The 19,827-nt window shown below is 44.2% G+C and overlaps 1 protein-coding gene across 1 annotated transcript in view; it reads right to left on the bottom strand.

Moving 5' to 3' along the window:
• YWHAG (tyrosine 3-monooxygenase/tryptophan 5-monooxygenase activation protein gamma) overlaps positions 1-17,789 on the bottom strand; it is a 33,211-nt gene extending 15,422 nt beyond the window's left edge. Inside the window, exon 1 of the mRNA XM_054008287.1 lies at positions 17,533-17,789. Coding sequence (XP_053864262.1) covers positions 17,533-17,619 — 87 coding nt within the window. The 5' untranslated portion in view covers positions 17,620-17,789. The remainder of the gene's footprint in view (positions 1-17,532) is intronic.
• Between the last annotated feature and the right edge of the window lie 2,038 nt (positions 17,790-19,827).

Below are 19,827 nucleotides of genomic sequence, written 5' to 3'. Positions count from 1 at the left end.
CTCAGAACCCCCACTCCCGATTCTTCACTGCCTTACACCTAGTGTATTCATTTACGTCTGTGCAGAGTGGTTGTAAAATGTTATTGTGACGCATGACCAGAAAGGGTTAAGTGTTCTGCAGGATGAAGGACTCAAATTCAACCCTTAAAAATATATGGGAAGATTATGTTAAAAACACATTTAGATTGGTAAAAGCTCAATGATGTAGTCAAACAGTCCCTGTATGCTGTATCCTGTTAATTCAGAGATCCAAAAAAAAAAAATCTTAGCATTTAAATGAACTGTAAACATAGGAAATCACTGCATTCATCTCTCTGAAGTGTATAGCAAATCACCTGCAAATGGGGGAAAAACAGGCAATTGCCTTATGTTAATATAATGTGTGAGAATAATTACCAGGTGATGCTTAGGAAGTGAGGGCTTATTGTTCACTGAGGGACTCCAACCCGTCAAAGAAGGCCTGAATTGTATAAAAGATGTTTGGGTCCCAACCCTTTTTATCTCTGATCTGCTTAAGCTTCATCAGGGGAAGTTTGAGTTGCAAGATTGAGATCCCAGTTAAACTGGAACACCTTGAATAAGATATTGGTCATTGGACTATAACATATGGCCTAAATTCTAAAAACTCCTTGCAACTACAAAGCTCATCATCTGGGCTATGAACCTGAACTTCAAGAACTGAATCACTCTTATGTCTGTATGTATATTAATCTTTTAAACATCCTCTCTTTTTTAATAAATGTTAGTTTAGTTAATAATAATTGGCTGTAAGCATGTATTTGGGCAAGATCTGGAATATTCATTAACCTGGAAAGTAATGTGTCTGATACTTTGGGATTGGTAGAACCTTTTCTTTTATATGATGAAAAGGATTTTCAGTCATCTTCATTGGTCTTGACTTGGGTATCTGGGTGAAGGCCTGAGGCTGGGTTACTTTAAGGAAATTGTGTTGTTGGCTTCTGGGCAACCAGTGAGGTAATAAAGAAGCTGTTTTGTGGTGGCTTGGTAAATCTAAGTATTGGAATATCTACCAGCTTTGGGGCTTGTTTGCCCCATTCTTTGCAGTTCACCCTAACTGAGTGACCTCAGCTGGCTCCCCTGGGACCCCAGTCACAGCTATCAAATCAGAATGGCACAAACCTGCTTAGCACAGGTCCAAACAGATTACACATTATGCTCAATGTCTTAGAAGTGCTTAAGTGGAATTCATTTACTCTTGAAGTCAATCCTCTGATATCTGATCTATGCCCACTACTTGGCACAGGATTGTACACTCTCCCAGTGGTCATTTTATCAGCACCTACATGTGGAGAGTACAACCATTCTTCTAGATATCATACCTGTATTCATCTACATCTGCATTTTTTCCCTGCAAGTTAGCCTTATTTTACACAAAAAGAGGAATAGATGAACTTTTGCTTCCAAGTAAGATCCTTCTCGTGTTTCTGTACTGCTTAAAAGAATGGGCCTGGACAACAGAGTCCTTGGGTCCCTTGTTCAAATCAAGTTACTTGTGACCAAGTTCATCAATTCAGCACCAAGGACACTAAGGTCTCCGTATACAATGCCACAGTCCTCCTTAAGTTACACACATGCAGAGCTCCGTGCAGCTGAAAAGCCTGTCTTTCACCAACAGAAGTTGGTCCAATATAAGATATTACTTCACCCACCTTGTGTGTCTGTAATACAGTACATCTAAGGCAACAGACTTCGGTTAAACACTGAGCTAGCATGCGGTTCAGAATCCATATCCACATCACCAGGGCCATGCTTGCCACATATTTTGTCACCATTGGTATCCTGGGTTGCTTGTGTGCATTTTTTTTTTGGCAATGAAAGATGTAGTGTGAAACTTTGAGACCTTTCATCCTGTGCACTTAGTTTAGTGAGGTAGTTAACTTAACCTGCATAACATCCAACATTCCTGGTGTCTACACTAAGTTTGCCTGTTTAAATTGGGCATAAAAAGGAACTTCATTTAGAGATAACCAAAAAGAGCATTCCAGTAATTTAGATTGACATTTTATTGTAGTAGGCAAATAAGAATGGAGTTTTAACTTGTAGACTTGTGCTGCAGATGCATAGATGCTTTCAAACTCTAATAGAGCAATGGCATAAATGCTGTGAACAGATGTTGCCAGAAGTTTACTTTGTCTGCATTTTTAGTTCTATTAGTTCTTGAGTTGATCCTTCTGGCTTAAACAAAAAGCCAAGTTAGCTAAACCTTCATTGATGTAGCCACTTAATTGTATCCTAAAGATTTTTTTTTACTCCAAAGAGATCATTCCTCAAAGATCTGATACTCTCTGCTCATCACCAACATGACAGACCCTTTAAAAATTAGATGAAAACCTGGCTCCACTAAAGTCAGGGAGTTTTGCAATTGACTTCCACAGGGTGAAATCCTGGCTCCACCAAAATCTATGGGAGTTTTGCCACTGACTTCAATGGAGCCAGGGTTTCACCTTATGGATCAGATTCCCGCTGACAAATGGACAAGTACTTCAGCAGCTTATGCTACTTTACTCCAGTTGAGAATCTGGCCCTGAATTTTCAGCCACTACTGAGAGCTAAGTGTTAGCCCAGTCTAGTGGTGTGGTCTACTTAAAGTTTCCATGCCCATGTTCAAACATACAGCACTATTGTAGCTGTTCCAAAATTACCCATCAACTACTGATAATTCATAAAAGCACTTCCAGGTACTCCAGAACCACTATTCTCCAAATGGTGAAGCATCTACTAGTGCGATTAACCACTGACAACTAACCAAGCAGTTTGGATTTCTAGAGACTTGCTGTGGCCTACTAACAGCCAAATCAAAGAAATACTTCCATGCAAAATGGCTGTGTGTCAGGTGCTTTGGTGAAGTTCAGTCATGATACACAACCATGAAGGCAAAAGAAATTAGTGTGGGGTTACAGGCAAGTAGAGGATTTTTGTACTACTAAAGTTCTGCATTCAAAATACATAGCAGATAAACACCTGAGGGAGGAGAGAACGTAACACAAGCTTCTGTTTTTTGGGGTTTCTTAACTGGTTTATTTTTTTAGTAATTGAGTTTTATGTAGAGGTCCAAAAAAACCCCAAAAAACAAAACAAACAAAACCAAAAACAGGGTTTGAGACTCTCTGTTCAAACAGCACTGCATTAAAGCATACAAGGGAACAATTAGTGTGCAGGAGCAGGTCTACAAAGGCCAATTAATACATGTGTTAGCGTGCTTTAGATATCACATCCCAGTCCACATTACTGCTCCATGTAGACAAGCCCCTTAAATACAAGCAAACATTACTGGGGTTTATTGGATAAATACCAATTTCATTTTTTTTTTAATATCATGGCGTTCTATTGGTTAAAACTAAAATCAGAAGTCCTAAACATAACCCATGAGGCACTCACATTAAAACAACTGTATTTACTTCATGTCTCCTTAACACGAGTTTCTCTTCTAGCCAGGCACTGTAGCTGCCATTCTTAAGTGACCTACAATGAGAAATTGTACAACCACTACACTATTCATAAATATTTTGGTTTAATACTGTCCCAGGTCTCTCACTACATAGAGAGAATATTTAAAAACACTCTTGTTTTTGGCAAACAACTGGCTGCGCACATTTATGGATCCAGAAGTAAGTGTGGCATAACACCTGGAAGTTTAACCACATCCCTGCTTGCTGTCTCTGCCTCCTCACTCTGGCAATTTTCTTCTGTATCACTGCAGCTGCCTCTGCAGTCAGCTGTTCAGAGGAGTTTCTCTCTAGCCATGTTGTCAATACCATGCCTTCAGCTGCATAATGTCATTGTCGTATTTCCAGCCTTGAAGCAGTCTTGCACCACTTGTGACAGCAGGTAGCGAGTTTAGAGCCAGTATATGCTAATTGGACATACAAGCGGCATGTTCTCACTGTTCAGAAGTCAAGAGTTGGGTTCTCTGGTTAATGAGACATTGTGAGTTGCAATTCATAGGAGATAGTTTTAATATGTTGTGAACTGTAACCCTCAGAAGGATTAACAGCTGAATAGCTAAAAGTTGGCAGGGATTTTTTTTTTTTTTTTTAAACCGTCTGAAGGATTCAGAAAAAGTGAATAAAATAGAAGATTAGTCTCAGGATTGGATGCTTTGCTATTCACATGAAATATCCTTGTATGTACTGGCAACTGTATCAAAAATATCTAGTGAGCCTCTCTCACGCAAAGAGCACAAGGAATCTTAGAAGTGGTACCCCATTAAGCTTCCATACTTGTAGCCATCGGGGCATAGGCCCGAATACTACAGCTACTACAAGGTAACGCTGCCACATACATTAAGGCAACTCCACCATACCATCCAGTAAAAGACAGTGGTACTTAAGTGTTATGGGAGGTTGCAAAGACAAGTGAAACATCATGAAAAGAACGGCACAGTCTACATTTTTAAAAGCCTCAAAGAGCCACAGAACATTGACAAACCAACTGACTTTCTGCCTCAACTCCACCCCAACACAGACTTCCCATTCAAGCACTTCAGTGATGACATCGGCTCAGTCCAAGTACATGCAATGACTCAGTATGCAGTTGTGGGGTAGTAGTAACCCTGGAGACATTCAGTGAAATCCCTACTTGTGGATAGTTCTCCAGTTTCCCCCCCCAAAAGAAACCTTTTTACCTTTAAGACTTTTTACTAACGTCAAGCAGCAGTTGAGACTGCCACGTTAAGACCACTCTTGTTGCTTCTACACATTTATACTGAGTTATTGTTTAAGAAGTCATTTGATACAATTAACAATTCTGCATACTATTGAGTACACTTACCATCCAGGAAGGGAATACAGAAACCGCGAGGGTGGTGAATGCTAATTAGTGTAATAAAGTTTGTTTTGGACTGGAAAGAAGTTGAGACTGAATTTCTTCAGCAAGAATAAGCCAGTACATTGTAGGCACTCCCTGATAAGTGAATATGCAACTAACTGTTTTTCAGCTGGCTTGTGTCCCAAACGCAGATTTGTGAAATTCATCCATCCCACGCGCTGGGCATTCATTCACTGTTCAGAGCACGGAGAGGAGGTCATATAAAGCCTGGGGAAGAGCATGTGTAACATAGCAGTCAATATTAACAGCAGCAAAGTGGAAGCTGAAAAGGTGGCAGAGGCATGCGTGTGCAAACAGGAAGGGGAATGGGGTGGACCAGAGATTCTGTAGTAGTGTTCTTCAGGCCACCCAACTCTCCCTTGAAAAAGGACCAAAAAATTTATTTAAGCAAAACGTAAAAATCCTATTTAAAGAGTCTCCTCAGAACCCTGGCTTATCCAAACAAGCCAAAGTAAATGGATAGTGTTTTTTGGATATGTGAGTAGCCACTGAGGACAGTTCTTGGAGACAAAGGTGACCAGCTTCAGTCTCTTTCAAGACAAGAGAGAAAGGGTTTCCAGTAAAAATTTTTTTTTTTTTTTTTTTTTTTTTTTTTTTTTACACACAAAACTGAATGCTAAGATTCTGGCAAAGAGACGGGCCAAAGCCTGGTGACCACAGAACAGATGACCTAAAGGTCCACACCTATGTTAAGACTGACTCTGGAAAGATGTGACCATCGGGTTCAAAACACCCTGAAACCATAACAAAAGCAGAGGTAAAGCAGAAATGCCATTCTTAATTTCAATGGTCTTTAAGCATCACATCAAGTTATGCATTACACACAGGAGTTTGTCCCCTCTAATGTTAACAAGTCTTACATTGGGTTCCTTCCCTTTTTGGCAAGACGGCCATCAGCTAAAAGCAATGTAGCTCAGTTAGGGACCCTGGCTGCCACAAGAGATGTAAAACTTGTGCTCACCAGAATCAAGCAAGAGATTAAACACTTAGTCAACAACCTCACATTGGTTTATAGGTGTTTTGTTTGGAATCTCTAAAACAAAATATTTTACATTACATTTCCAATACACTGTCTGGTACAAAAGCTTTCACAACCTTCTCCGGGGGGGGGGGGGGGGGGGGGGGGGGGGCGGAAGAGACGAGAGAAGAGGAAGTCAGGGAGAGAATCTAAGTGTCAAAGGAAACAACATTTCATATTGACTGGAATGAAATACTTGGAACAACATTAAGATCCAAAGAACAGGCCATCTCAAGTTCGTGTGAGCCAGCAAAGTATGGTATAATTGCTGAACCCTTGATGGTGCTTTCAGAAAGTATCAAGGGTACACTAACAACTCAAAATGTCAAACCAAGAAACTCAAGCACGCTCATGCTAACACCACAATACTTTTTTTAAATTGTGTGAGACAGAATAACCAAGGAAATTTAGTATGTCAGCTGCTCTTCAATGACCCATTCAGAGGTGAATGAGATCTAAGGCTTGTTATTATGGCACATGGGAAAAAGTCTGACTAGTATCATACTAATCAGTTTTAGCAACAGAGGAAGAATCATGGCACATTTTAATTAGTATGATGCTGCTTGTAAAAGGAACTGAACATGCTTAAAGTAGTATAAATTAAAAACCCTTATAACTCCACTGGCTACAGCAAGCCTAATTCGTCAATCTTCGCAGAGGCTTGCTCAGCTGGCCTTCTTCTGAAGAGAGCTGCATGCAGAAGAGGGTAGCTTTCTTTGTTCTGAACTCTTGACCACAACCAATAGCCTTACTTCGGATGACGTGACAGCCCAGGGAGCCTCATTCCACCTGCTGAAGCCCAGTTGTACAGATGCCTTTAAATGTTCATCCCTGACACTTATTAAAGCTAAAGACTAGAAATCAAGAGCACAACCATATGATGAGATGACCAAAACAGGAAGCTAACAGTAACTAACAGATACAAAGATTAAGAGGAAGTAGGTCCTCAGTGTGAAAATCTGAGTACTTTACACTTGAGAATACTACCTGTTCTATCCAAACCCCAAGTAAACTCAACAAGGAATGCTGCCTGATTTAGGTAAGCAGAGAATCATTAAGATACCAAGTTTAAAAACCAAACTGATAGTTTTAGGCATTTCCCCATAATCTTTACGGAAGTATATTCCTTGTTTGGAGCCAACATCAGCACTTATTGAAAGGTGAGACAGCAGTGATGAGGTGTCTCACTATATCAGACCTTGATTTAAGAACCACAAATGAAAATCAGAATGCCAGCTTCTGGCTACCAGTAGCTGACTGGGTTTATGCTCAAGCTGGAGAAAGTTCTCGTTTGTTTGAAATTTTGCACTGCATTTTCTCAGATATTGGTTTACATTGATTGCCGCCAACTCCTTCCTGTGCCTGTTCACTCTCTGAAGTGGTTGTATTGCCTTGAGAGAATTTGTTTGTGCTTTATGAAGCACATCAAGTCCTTGGATAAAGTGGCACAATAAAATATCAGATCTTGAAAACCTTTTGTCCATAGCAAGTAACAGACCTCCGGCGCATGAGTTGGAGAGCAGCAGCAGCTTGAAACAAGCATGACCTTGGTCAGTTTCACAGCTTCCCAACAAAACAGCCCTAAAGTTGAGCCATCTAATTCATTTCACTCTACTGCTCCTAGATTTTTTTCTTGAAGTGACAGAGTAAGGAGTCTCTCCACTCTTCTATCCAGTGCACCAAATAGCAGCAGAATGTGTTTTTTTTTACGTATTCTGAGGGGATAAATTGTGAGAATTACAAATGACTAAACAGAAGACCCCCGCAATATTGCTTTTTTTGTTTGTTTCAAAAATGCTGTTAGTCTGCACTAACAGCAGTGGTGACACTGACCAGAATTGAACCATTTTCACTCTTCTGCATCTAGGAAAGTTTTGAGTGGCATTAGAGAGTAGGGATCTGAAGACCTCCAAAAAAATGCATGGGTAGGGAGGAAGAGACATGAAAGTCCAGGTAAAGGAGTATTCTGAAGAGAAGCAAAGCAGAAAGACAGGGAAAGCTGTGAGATTCCCCCTAGTGTGACCTAGTATGAAAAATGCAAATGTTTGTGTATTATTGTCATTGTATGCAACATCTCTAGGAGGAGACATGATTAAATGTTAAATTCTGGGACCCCATGTGCCAGATAAGAATGAACATGAGTGGGTTTCCTAGGACATACTTGGAGGTGAATGCAAATTCCCACCTCCAGAGCCAACCTTTTGAAGCTGTGCTTGAGGAGAAATCCATTGTGTGCTGATTACATGTTCCCAGGGACCCAAGGTTGAAGGCCCAAACTGTATAAAGGAGGGACTGATTCACAATGGGTTTCTGTTCTGAGCGAAAGGTGTTATGAACTTGTAACAAGAGGAAAATCCCCTATGTGGGGTTGAAGGACTGACTCCTACCAGAGCCCTTGTGGGCATGATTTCTGATAAGCTTATTAGCACACATGTAAGTTCTTTATTGTTTTACTAGGTTCTCTCTGTAATGCTTTCACCTGAAGAATAAATATGCTTGCTTAGAAAGAGCTGTGTGGTACCTTATAGCTAAGGGAAATTATGCTGTTTATCGCCTCTGAGGTGAAAGCAAAGCACATCTGCTTACAGTCTGACTTGCTAGGGTACTCACAGTGCAGGAGGGCAACTTTGCAGCATGGAAAACCCCCAGCCAGCAGCAGGAGAGACACGCGTCTTCGCCAAAGAGAGGCAACAACTGGGGAGCCAGAAGCCTAAGAGAAAAATTCCTAGTCCCAGCAGCTGAGCCCAAGATAAACTGGATGCCTTCCCTTATCCCGCCGGACACCACCTAAGCCCTACCACAAGCAGGATCCACAGACAATAACATGCTAGCAACCTTCCTGCACTGAGCGTGGTGTACATTAGGTCTCTCAGCGGGACACTGGACTTTAACCTCAATGCCTCCCCCCTCAACTTTGATGATGCCTACAAGAGAAATTATTCACAGTGCCTGTTTGTGGCTAGTGAAACCAGTTTGGCCAAAAGCCATGGGGCAAAATGGAGTCCTCAGTTTAAGCCAGATAGGACAAACCAACAGCAGCAAAGGTGTCAAATAATGCATGTTTCAAGATAGCATGAAGACTCAAAAGGATGTGCTTTAGTGGTCCATTTGCAGGGAGTTTTCGGTTTACTGGTCTGTGTGGAAGTAGGGTGTTACGGTTGCATAAGGAATTCTGGGATCAATTTAGATTGCTGTTTCTATAGCTGTTTGTGGGACTGAGTGTTTGACAGAAGATTTTTCTTTGAATTGCATTTAGCAGCCTCTGCTGTAACTTCGCTGTTTGGGAGGAATGACCGATGTGTCACCAGTATGCCAGTCAAGACTACGGCAAGGACAAAAAGGGTCTGATGGGTAGGGAGGGGAGGGAAGCGCAGCATTCAACTGACCTGTGACAGGCTCTAAGGAGAATGAGCCAGCTCAGATCCACCTATGGATAGTTAATTGCCTAACCAGTTGGGCAGCAGTTTATTAGGCCTAGGTGCTCCTTACCTAATGAAGGCTTATGAGAACTCAGTCTAGACCCAGAGCAGAAAGGTTCTTCCTCAGGGCAGCTGGTTAGGAAGCTGCTCCCCATGGTGTCTCCCTGGAGAACAGAGCAACAGGTCCAGAGAGAAGGTGCTCCCAAGGCAAGGGACCAAAGCAGTCCAGGAGAATGAAGTGGGTGTGGGACCCCCTGAGGAGCTACTAGGGAGTTGCTCAGCAAAAAACACACCATGGGGGGGCGGGGGGGAAGAAGGGGAAGACTGGCATGTGGCTGAATGCCTAGCAGAAACCCAAGCTCCAGGAAGGGAATCTAGCCTAGGGGTACTCAAGGGTGGTGTGTTGTCATTGGAGCAACTGAGTAAAGCTTTTGGTTGTTGTGTTGTCATTTTCCATTAATGGAGGCACAACCTTCTAAAGAAGGCACTTTAATACTGGAAAGCCTACTTGGACTGTTTTCTTTCACCTGGGTATAAACAAGAGGCAGGGATCACCTGCGGCCTGCACCTGACTGCAGGGGGTATATTGGGGTGACCTCCACACCTTTACAGGGTCCATACACCAAGTACGGATTTTATATGCAGGTCACAGTGAAGCTTTTTGCAGTGATCTGCAAGAGTCTCCAGCTCTTGTAAACCAGCCATCCTTAACTGGCAGGGTGATTTGCTCCAGCAAGTCCCAAGAGTAATGCTACACTCACCTTGACAGAGCCTCCTCACTCTTGCACCCAGTCACCACCAACAGCGCCTGACTACCTGCGGAATCTCCTTTATCTAAGGAGACACTGTCTACATCTAGCCCTGCCTTGCTAGGTTACAATGTTATTCAGATTCAAAAAAACCTATGCACCTTATAACCACTCATTGTTTTATATTACTGTTAGCGGAGCTACTTGTCCTGAAGTGCTGCTGAGTATGGCAGCCAGGTATATACTTCAAAAGCAAATCCAGTGCGTTTCTTCTGTCTTGCAAATAAATCTGTAGGTTTTCCCAAGATGTACATATTAAAGAACTAAAGTCAGGGGAGTTCTGCTGGGAGGAAGCAAGTGGAGAAGACTCCAGGCTTTGGCTGCTGAAGATGATGGCCAGTTTTAGATCTTGTATTTTTATGTAGAGAGATTTCCTGCTCCCATTTGATTTACAAAGTGGTGTGTGGTTACCTATTCTGTGAAAGGAGCTGTGGGTGTGGCATCACCAACCTTTAGTACACCTAGAAAAGGATTTGAACATGGGCAAAACCAAAGTATCAACTAGCCACTCAGTACACCGCTTTGAACAAAGTACTTAAGGCAGATATGCAATAGAGTAGCCATGTTTGCTAAGGCAAACATCTTGGTAGACCCAAGGACTCCAAAGCTAACAGTCTGTCTCTCCCTGAGCTATGGGCCAGGCTTTCAAGCAGAGACTTTTAACACAACTGCATCATCTGTGGACTGGGCACAGAGAAGATCACCACTAACCCCTGGGTTGTATTTACCTATTTTAATGTTATAAAAATATAGACTAACCCTCTGACAGGAGGATGGTCTGTGGCTCTATTAGGTTACCTTGTTTCTTTTTGTAAGTCTTCAATAAAGCAAACAAATACTTCCTTAGTTGGGTTAGAGAGTTTGAGTGTTGCGCCACCTGTGTTTTCCAGATTACAACTTATTCCAACTGTCTGAGCAATACCAAGTACCTACATGAGTGTTATTGCCTACAGCTTGAGGGAATTACATGATAAATTAGCAGATCCCTTCTAGATACAGAATTTTTTTTTTTTGTCAGTCTACCATTAGTATTACAAATGTAAGTGCACAAAAATCAGGAAGTGAAAGAGGCTACAATTACGGCATAGCTTTCCACACGCAGATTCCACCGCTGTCTCTCTCAATTCCTGCAGCTGCAAAAATAGGTAGCCAAACATTCAGAAACTGATTTTTCTTCATTTTTAGCTAGTTCAGCCAGTAAAATTATGCCCCACACAGTTCAGGCTGCTGCCCAATTTGCCACAGCATCCAATACTGGTGTTCCATAAAGAATTTGGTAGCTTTGCCATACCATAGCATTTGAGGTCAGTGTACCATGACCCCTTTCGTGGCTGCACTGAAATCATGCAAGGCAACAGCAGGAAAAGATGGGACCAGAAATTCAAAGGGGTTCAGAGAAAAAAGAGACAGCTGCATAAGAGTTAAACCTTAAGAGAAGCTTACAATTTACAGGGAGTGGAGTGCTGGCATATCAGGCTTCTGACAAGATACTGAGCTTCTGAGCCTAACTATTTGGAAGCCCCGCCCTAGGGCTCATAGCCACCTCGCTCAGTTATGATGCATGCCCGCTGAAAGACCCCTTCTTGTGGGGGACAGGAACCAAGATGGCCAACACCTGTATCGCCTCAGCAAAAAGAGCCACAAAAGGATTTTTGCAGCTGCAGAATTCAGAGAACTTCAATGAGGGTCCTTAGTAACATGAGTTCACTCACCGGTGAGCTAGCCACAATGAATGCTGTGGATACCACGTGTATAAAAAAGATCAATGGTAGTCACGAAATCCTAACAGACTAGCACACGTTAACAGGCGCTAAGGTTACAGGGAAGAGTTGTAATACATAGAACTTTAACTATGCCCCTTGTGCCTATGCAAACAGCTTTGGCTCTTTCACATTTAAGACTTTAGCTACACAACCATATGGTCTAGATTTCCCTAGAAGTCATACTAAGACTACCTGCTGTCTGCTATACGCTAACCTTGATTCTGCCCTTAGTGCCTATGCTTTACAATCTTACTACTTCAGTATACATCAGTAGATGGTACTCTGTCCTGATACCAGGAACATTTCCAATTTGACCTCCTGTTTGATCCTCTGCAGCCACTTCCCCTGTGAATATCCTACTTCTCATTGTGCTCCCCTCCACAATGTGGTTAAAATCACCTCCCGCACTCTCTCACTTCCCTTGAGTTTGGGGAAGCCAAAAAGATTTAAGAATTAGTCATCTTCACAGTCCAGGTTCTGCACAGCTCCATTCCGGATCACATATTTGCTCTAGTTTTCTCCTTCCCTATGCCTACCAAGTCACTCCTGCCTAGTCATTCTGCACTTAGTATGGTTTTTTCCATGTTGACAGTTAAGACTGGAACAGCCTCTATAATATTAGTCAACCACTCTTCCATATCCCTTTCTAGTATTTTTGCTCTTCCCTGAGGCCTTCCAATAAGCCAAACATTTGTTACATAATTAAAATTTGAGCTTTTCAGGACCAATGAGAAACTTGCAAATTATTCACTCAAACTGAGTACAGCCGAAATAGGTACAAACCCCTCCCCCAAGAACATTTTGTACTTCGTGTTTACTGATGTCCTCCCCACTCACTGTGGCCTACTAGTGTTATGTTCTTGATCCAGTAGAGATTGTAAACTCCAAGCAGCAGTAATCTGATATTTATCTACTTGTATAACACTATGTACAGTTATACCACTATAGATTACTCCTAGTCTATCACACTAGAGCCTAATACTATTATGTAATACAGACATTTAGATGCCCGGAATCAAGTAACCAGGGAGACAGCCAACAAGAGACATTTGTTGAAAACTTTTAAAGCCACACCTAAATCCATTCTATCAACACGTGTGTGTGGGTTTAGACACAGCTTAATATTTCCTCTAACAATAATATTTTGGACACCCGCTTTGAGAGAAACAATCATATAGGATTTATTAGTTTCTCTGAACTTTCCATCCCCGAAAAGTCTACTGCTGGATTTGTTAATTTAGTTAAGTGAAGACTGGTAAATTTCTCTCAAATGTAGCAAATATGAAGGTGATTCAGTATTAAAATGGCATAATTGAATTTCCTTGGAGATTACAAATTTTTATAGGAGACAAGATGTGACTGAAGCTAGACACAACCAGGGAGATCGTTTGGACTGCTCTTGTTACATGCTGCATAAATGTAAATATAAAAACATTGCTCACAGAACACTGAAGAATACAAAGACCTGAAGCCTTAAAATGCTTCCAAAAACTGCCCTTCAAAAGTGAGTTTCTTACAGATAGTCAGTGTTCACTGAAAGTCACTCCCGTCTGGCAGGACAGGTGGAATGATAAGGCTGAAAACTATAGTATAGAAGTGCCCCCCCAAAGGGGGAAACAATTCCCCAAGCATCACATGACTTGGATGGTTGGAAGGACTCCACCTCTGAAAAGCCTGCAAAGGCATCACCATTCCATTACAGCTAATGGGTATTGATTTCTCTCTCGTGGCATAAGCAGCTTTAAGCTAAGTTACGTTAGCCTCCTAGAGACCCAATTCAGAGCAAAAAACAGCTCACTTCCACTTAAGGCACTGACAGGGTTCCTAAGTGCCCGTACTGATGTTCTGTTCAGACTCTTAGGCTAGGTCTACGCTACCCGCCTGAATCGGCGGGTAGAAATCGATCTCTCGGGGATCTAATTTTGTCGCGTCCCGACGAGACGCGATAATCGATCCCCGAATCGACGTTCTTACTCCACCAGCGGAGGTGGGAGTAAGCGCCGTCGACGGGGAGCCACAGAGGTCGATTTTGCCGCCGTCCTCGCAGCAGGGTAAGTTGGCTCCGATAGGTCGAATTCAGCTACGCTATTCGCGTAGCTGAATTTGTGTATCTTAAATCGACCCCCCCCCCCCCCGTAGTGAAGACCTGCCCTTAGTAGCCTACTCAGGGAGAACCTCCAACCTTCTCTAGCTGGCTTTTTAGAAATCAAGCTACGAGTTGACATTATGACTGACTGAATAGTTAGAAGAATACAGAGACTATACAGAGAGAGACCAATCAAGAGCCTTATAAGAATATAATTGTATCCTGATCCTCCATGGCAAATGCAACACAGTATACTCCACTTTAGTGGGACATCTCAAGCCTTACTGTTTAGTCTTTGAACTCATTAGGCTAGGTCTACATGGGGGGGAGGGGGGAAATCGATTTAAGATACACAAATTCAGCTACAGGAATAGCGTAGCTGAATTCGATGTATCCTATTCGACTTACCCCGCTGGGAGGACGGCGGCAAATCGACCGCCGCGGCTCCCCCGTCAACAGCACTTACTCCTCCTGAAGAGGTGGGAGTACGCGCGTCGATTCGGGGATCGATTTATCCGTCTGGATGAGACGCGCTAAATCGATTCCCCAAGAGATCGATTTCTACTCGCCGATCCGGGCGGGTAGTGTAGACTAGTCCTAATACTAACCTGCTTAAACAGAATCACTAACAAGTTCTGTTTGCATATGCCCTGTCTAAGTGCATCAATGGGTTAAGTGGTTCTAGCAAGTTAAAAATCCTGCTTTTAATAAAGATGGTTCCTACTAGAAAGTCAAGTGTTAAAACACTGAATAATAAGATGACTGCATTTTCATTCAGTACATTTTTCTTTTTAAGCTTTTTCAGAAGGCTTCAAGAGTACATTCTCCTTGCAATGATGGGTTACCCAGTGAGTGATTTAATCAGAAGGATTCTACTGTACCAAACTGATTCTGAACCCCTTAATAGAAAGGCTGCATTTAAGATCTCCCAAAAGGATGTGTTGGGCTCATTTAATTAGGTAACTGGAAGCTGCATCACATAGAATCAGTCACTAAGTTACTGATAATTAAATTTTTGAATTGTCATTTAAAAAGGCAATTATACTTCAAGTATCTATTGTTCACTATTAGCTATTGCTCTCTACTTAAGAGTTTCTATTAACAGAACAGCCACCCCAAATATTTAACGTTTTATCATAAAAACTGCTTTGTACAACAGGAAGCAAATATGAAATTTTGATGTAATAAGGCTCGTTATGTGCCTGTCAGGAAGTGGTAGGCACCAATTGTGGAAGGACAACTGAGAAAGACCTAATAGTAGTTTTCTGAGGGGACTATCAATCCAGTTGGATCACTGTACTATTACATTTCAGCATTACCTTGAATATATGCAATTGGCATCCTCTTTGCTACCACCTGGGTGCATCACAGCTTCTTTCATTGAGAGACACATCAATGTGTGTTGCTACGGAAATGAGTGTGAGGTCACAAGCCTCCTGCACTATTGGAGTTGGGGGATAGGATGGGACAAATATCAGCCATAACTAAATGTGACAAGTCCACTGACGGAATGAAGTTCAAATGTAAGCGATATTTTACAAGTATTGTAAGAACAAAGCTCTTCTTTTTGATTGCTGAAGGTAAGAGGCTTTAGCACAACAGTCTCAGTGTGAATCAGCTTCTAATGGCTGAACTGCATCAACTGGAGATGCAGCATTATCCCAGATTGCTGTTTCAGTGATGGCCAATAAAAGATTAACCCTCTCCTTGATTACATGAGAATTTTTCTTTTAAATCTAGAACTGGTGTAAGAGTGCAAGTCAAGTTTTTGCAGGAATGGAAATACTGCAATAAGGCTTATGTCCTCAGCCACATTACATTCTGCTTTGCCATAGTAATAGATACATTACCCATATAAAATAAGGTGTAATACTTGCACTCCTAGCAAGCCGCTGCCTTAAACTGATAACTGAAGCGATCAGTATAGACACACACCTGTATAAAATTCATACTGCAGTAGAGAGGAACATCAGATATTAGAATCACTGAGTACTGTTAAGCTAATATCTTATTCTGATTTTTCCATATTTCATTTGATATACCTCTTCCTTCCCCATTCTCAGTCAGGTTTTGACAGTTCTGTCTGTTCGAAAAATGCAAGATTATTGACAAAATGGTGCAATATAGGCACAGAGAGCTGCATCCTAGATAGACTGCGACATTCCAAGATCAGCATTCACTTTTCTTCAGCAAGGGAGGACACCCCAGCTTCTCTTAAAGGCTCAGACCTGACTAACAAGGCAAATATAAAGAACAGTTTTCCCCTTTAAAGCAACCCCTCCCTCCCTCCACCCAGTCTAGCCTCTCTGCAATATGACAAATGCAGAATCTTCTGGAATGACTTGATACTGCCTCCCACGATTGCTTTGTTTGCAAGATCAGATCAGAGTGATTTCTTACTTATTGATTTCCAAATGATGTCTGCATTTATTAATAAGGAACATTAAGTATCACAAATTAGATCAGTCTGATAAATGCAGTGTCTTTATTTTAAGAGTGTAAAATGAAAATAAGGCTAAATCCATAAATCTTGAAACAAACACAATAAAAAATAAACAAACTTAGATCATTGAAAAGACATGTATATGCTCTTCCCAAATACAGGACAATACAGACAGAAGACATGAAAAAGGGATGCATTAGAGAAACTGGGAGGTGTTTAATAGCTATAGTGAAAGACATGCATAAAAATCCCTCAATGTGATTTTATATAAATGACACACACAATTATGAATTCCCCTGAGCAGCACGGTGACCTCTAAGAAAGCAATTTAAACGATACAGTGAGATCAGGTGCTAGAGACAACATGCATGTAAATCTCTAAGATGAGGTTTTATAGGTACAATCCAAAGATCTCAGGTTCCAGAAGAAGGCTCCCTGAGACCTGTCAGGAGAAGCAGTTTACGGGAGGCGGCAGAGGATGATGGAGGATGTGTGTAGGGGGGGCACAGACGAGCTGAGTTAATGGGAAAAGCTGGCAGGGAGCGGCACCGCCCAGATACAAGGGAGGGCGAGGAAGGGGAAAAAGTAACTGCATCTCGACAGCGCCAGTGCTCTTTAGACCCCTTTGGGGAAGCCGGTACTAACTCACCCCCCCTCAAGCCCCCGTCCAAACACATGGCATGGAATAGCTCGGCCACAAGTCACCCACAGAGAAGCAATACGTGGAGGTTTCCCCTCTCCTGCGCGTGTCCCCTCTGTGCTTCCCCATGACACCCCCACCCCAGAGGGGGGCAATGCCCCCCAGGCCCAATGAATCGAACCCCAAAAACAGACAGGGAGGGAAAGCGCCCCCCCCCGCCCCCGGGACGGGGTAAAGGGACAATAGCCGGGGAGCCCCGCCCAGGAAGGGGGTGGGGGGCTCGCAGGGAAGAGCGAAAAGGGGGCACACGGCATGTGACGGGGTAACCCCGTTAGCTATGGGGGGGACCCCCCCAACCACGCCCCACGCCCAGCTCTAGGGGGGGCCTGAGGCTCGCTCAGCGCCAGCTCGGGGGGAGACCGGCCGCAGGACCCCCCCCCCCCCGGGAAAGGCGGGGGCTGGGCCCCGGGGCGAGCGCCCAGCGGGGGAGGGGAGGCAGGACTCACGTTCTTCATGGCGGCCGCCATGTCATCGTAGCGCTCGGCTTGCTCGGCCAGCCGGGCTTTCTGCACCAGCTGCTCGCGGTCCACCATCTTCCCGGCGGGGCGGGTCGGAGCGGGGCTGGGCTCGGCTCGCGGGCGAAGCGGAGGGAGAGGAGGAGGCGGCGGCGGCTCCCTGAGCGCGCGGCGGCGGCGGGGCAGCTCCGGCTGAGGCGGGTCCTGCGGCTCCGGCGGCGGCTGCACACCCAGCTGCTGTGCGCGCGCCGCCCGCGACGAGGACAACCCCCCGGCGGCCCCGCCCCCTGCCCGCGCGCCTCGCTCCGGCCCCGCCCCTCCCGCGCGGGGCACTGTGGGAGTGGTAGTTCTCCACCCGAGCGGGCCGCAGCCTGGGCCTGCAGAGGAAGACTCCATTTCCCAGCGCGCCCCGCTCAGGGGCTCAGTGGAGGAGTGCCCCTCCCCCCCCAATACTCACAGCCTCTCTCCTCTCAGTGTCCCCCCCAGGCTGTGGGGCCCAGAGAGGCTGGTTCACCCCCCCCTCCCCAGCAGGTCTCTGGGCCCAGCAGCTGGGCCCAAGTGCTGACTCACTCACCAGCACAGCCTCCTGGCAGAGCTGCAGCTGCTCCCCCCACCGCCCAGGGCTCAGGGACCGCCCCCCACACACACACACACAACGCCCCCATGCCGTGTAACCTGGGGCCAGCCACCCCCTCCATGGACATAGGCCCAGCTTAGGGTTGCCACCTTTCCGACCGAACAAAACCGAACACCCTTGCCCCGCCCCTTCTCTGAGGCTCCACCCACCTCCCGCCATCGCTCACTCACCCCCACCCTCACCGACTTGCAGGCAATGGGAGTTGGGTGCCTGCATAGCTTGGCTGATCTGGGACCTCTCCCCATCCTAGCATATGGGTGATTCCTGCTGCAGTGAAGAGGAGTCGCTGCGGGAGAATATCCCGTAATCACGCTTACATCTGACATTGCGGGATTGTCACAGAAGCCTATGGGAGTCAGCGGCTAAACCCCACTGGTTGTTAAGCCCCTAAGTCCTTTCGGCACTTTTGCAAAAATCCCCAGTTGTCTGTAGGTCTCAAAAAGCGCCATTGCCCCTCACTGTAAAGCAAGGAAAGATGAGGTGCAAAGAGCTGAGTGCGCTGCAGTTTTTGGGTGCCCATCTTGAAATGCGTAGGGCCTCGTTTTCAGAGGCGTGAAGCACACATGGCTCCTGTTAACTTCATTGCTCAGCACCTCTGAAAATCAGGCCTGGGGCATTTCAAGTTGGGCAGCCAAAAACAGGGGCCTCTCAAATGAGTGGACACTTTAAAAGTTCAGGCCTATGTGACGTGTCCACTGTCACTCAGTTGACAAAGTCAAGTATGAAACCCAAGTCTCCTCACTTCCATGCCATACCATACTGGCATATTATAACTATGGCTAAGGCCCATCCAACGTTGCCATTATGGGGAAGAAATGCTGACTAGTGACTCTGCCAGGAGGGTTGGATGCTATACCTGTCTCTACCACTGTTTTCCTGGGTGACCTTGAGCAAGTCACTTAACATTGCGGTGCCTCCCAGAGCTGCCGTCTCTCATGATTTTGTCATGAGTCTTGCAATATGTGGTCTTCTTCTTTATGCCCCAAATCCTACAGAAAAGTGGGAATTTCAGCCAGCGTTAAAAAAAAAAAAAAGAGTTTCTAGCTCTCCTGGTTGCAGAGAAAAGCTTGAAAAAATGATCAAAGTATCCCCTAAAGGCCCCAAAACAGAATGCAAATAAAGAAACCCCAATCTCTCAATTTTTAAGGTGATCTCATGATTCTGGGGGCCTGACTCATGATTTTTGAACCGCTGGGCGTGGCAATACTTAATTTGCTGTATTAAAGGAGGCGTGTAAAGTGCTCTGAGATCCTTGGATGAAAAGTACACTGTTACAGACGTGCACAGTATCATTGTAATTTGGCAATTTGTCCCACAGCGCAAAAAAGACACATCAGGATGTTTGTATTCCCATATGATGACATTTCTGACATCATGTTGCTGAGTCATCTGGTTGCTGGCAATCCTAACTGGGCGTCCCTCAGACTGATCAGCAAGCTACAACGGCTGCAGAATACAGCACCTTGCTTGCTCCTCAGGGACTGAGGGGGTCGTTTGCACCTGCCTCCCATGAACTACATGGTTACTGTTATTCCAAAAGCCACTAGTCAAAGTATCCATACTTGCATATAAAGGCCTTCATAAACTAGGCCCTCTCAGTATTTGAGTGATCATGTCTTACTCTATAGCCTTGCCAGGAAGAGCTGGTC

Source organism: Malaclemys terrapin, chromosome 18 (assembly GCF_027887155.1).
Source record: "Malaclemys terrapin pileata isolate rMalTer1 chromosome 18, rMalTer1.hap1, whole genome shotgun sequence".
NCBI lineage: Eukaryota > Metazoa > Chordata > Testudines > Emydidae > Malaclemys > Malaclemys terrapin.
The sequence above is the reverse complement of the archived record's forward strand: the minus strand, read 5'-3'. Positions and strand labels throughout refer to the sequence as shown.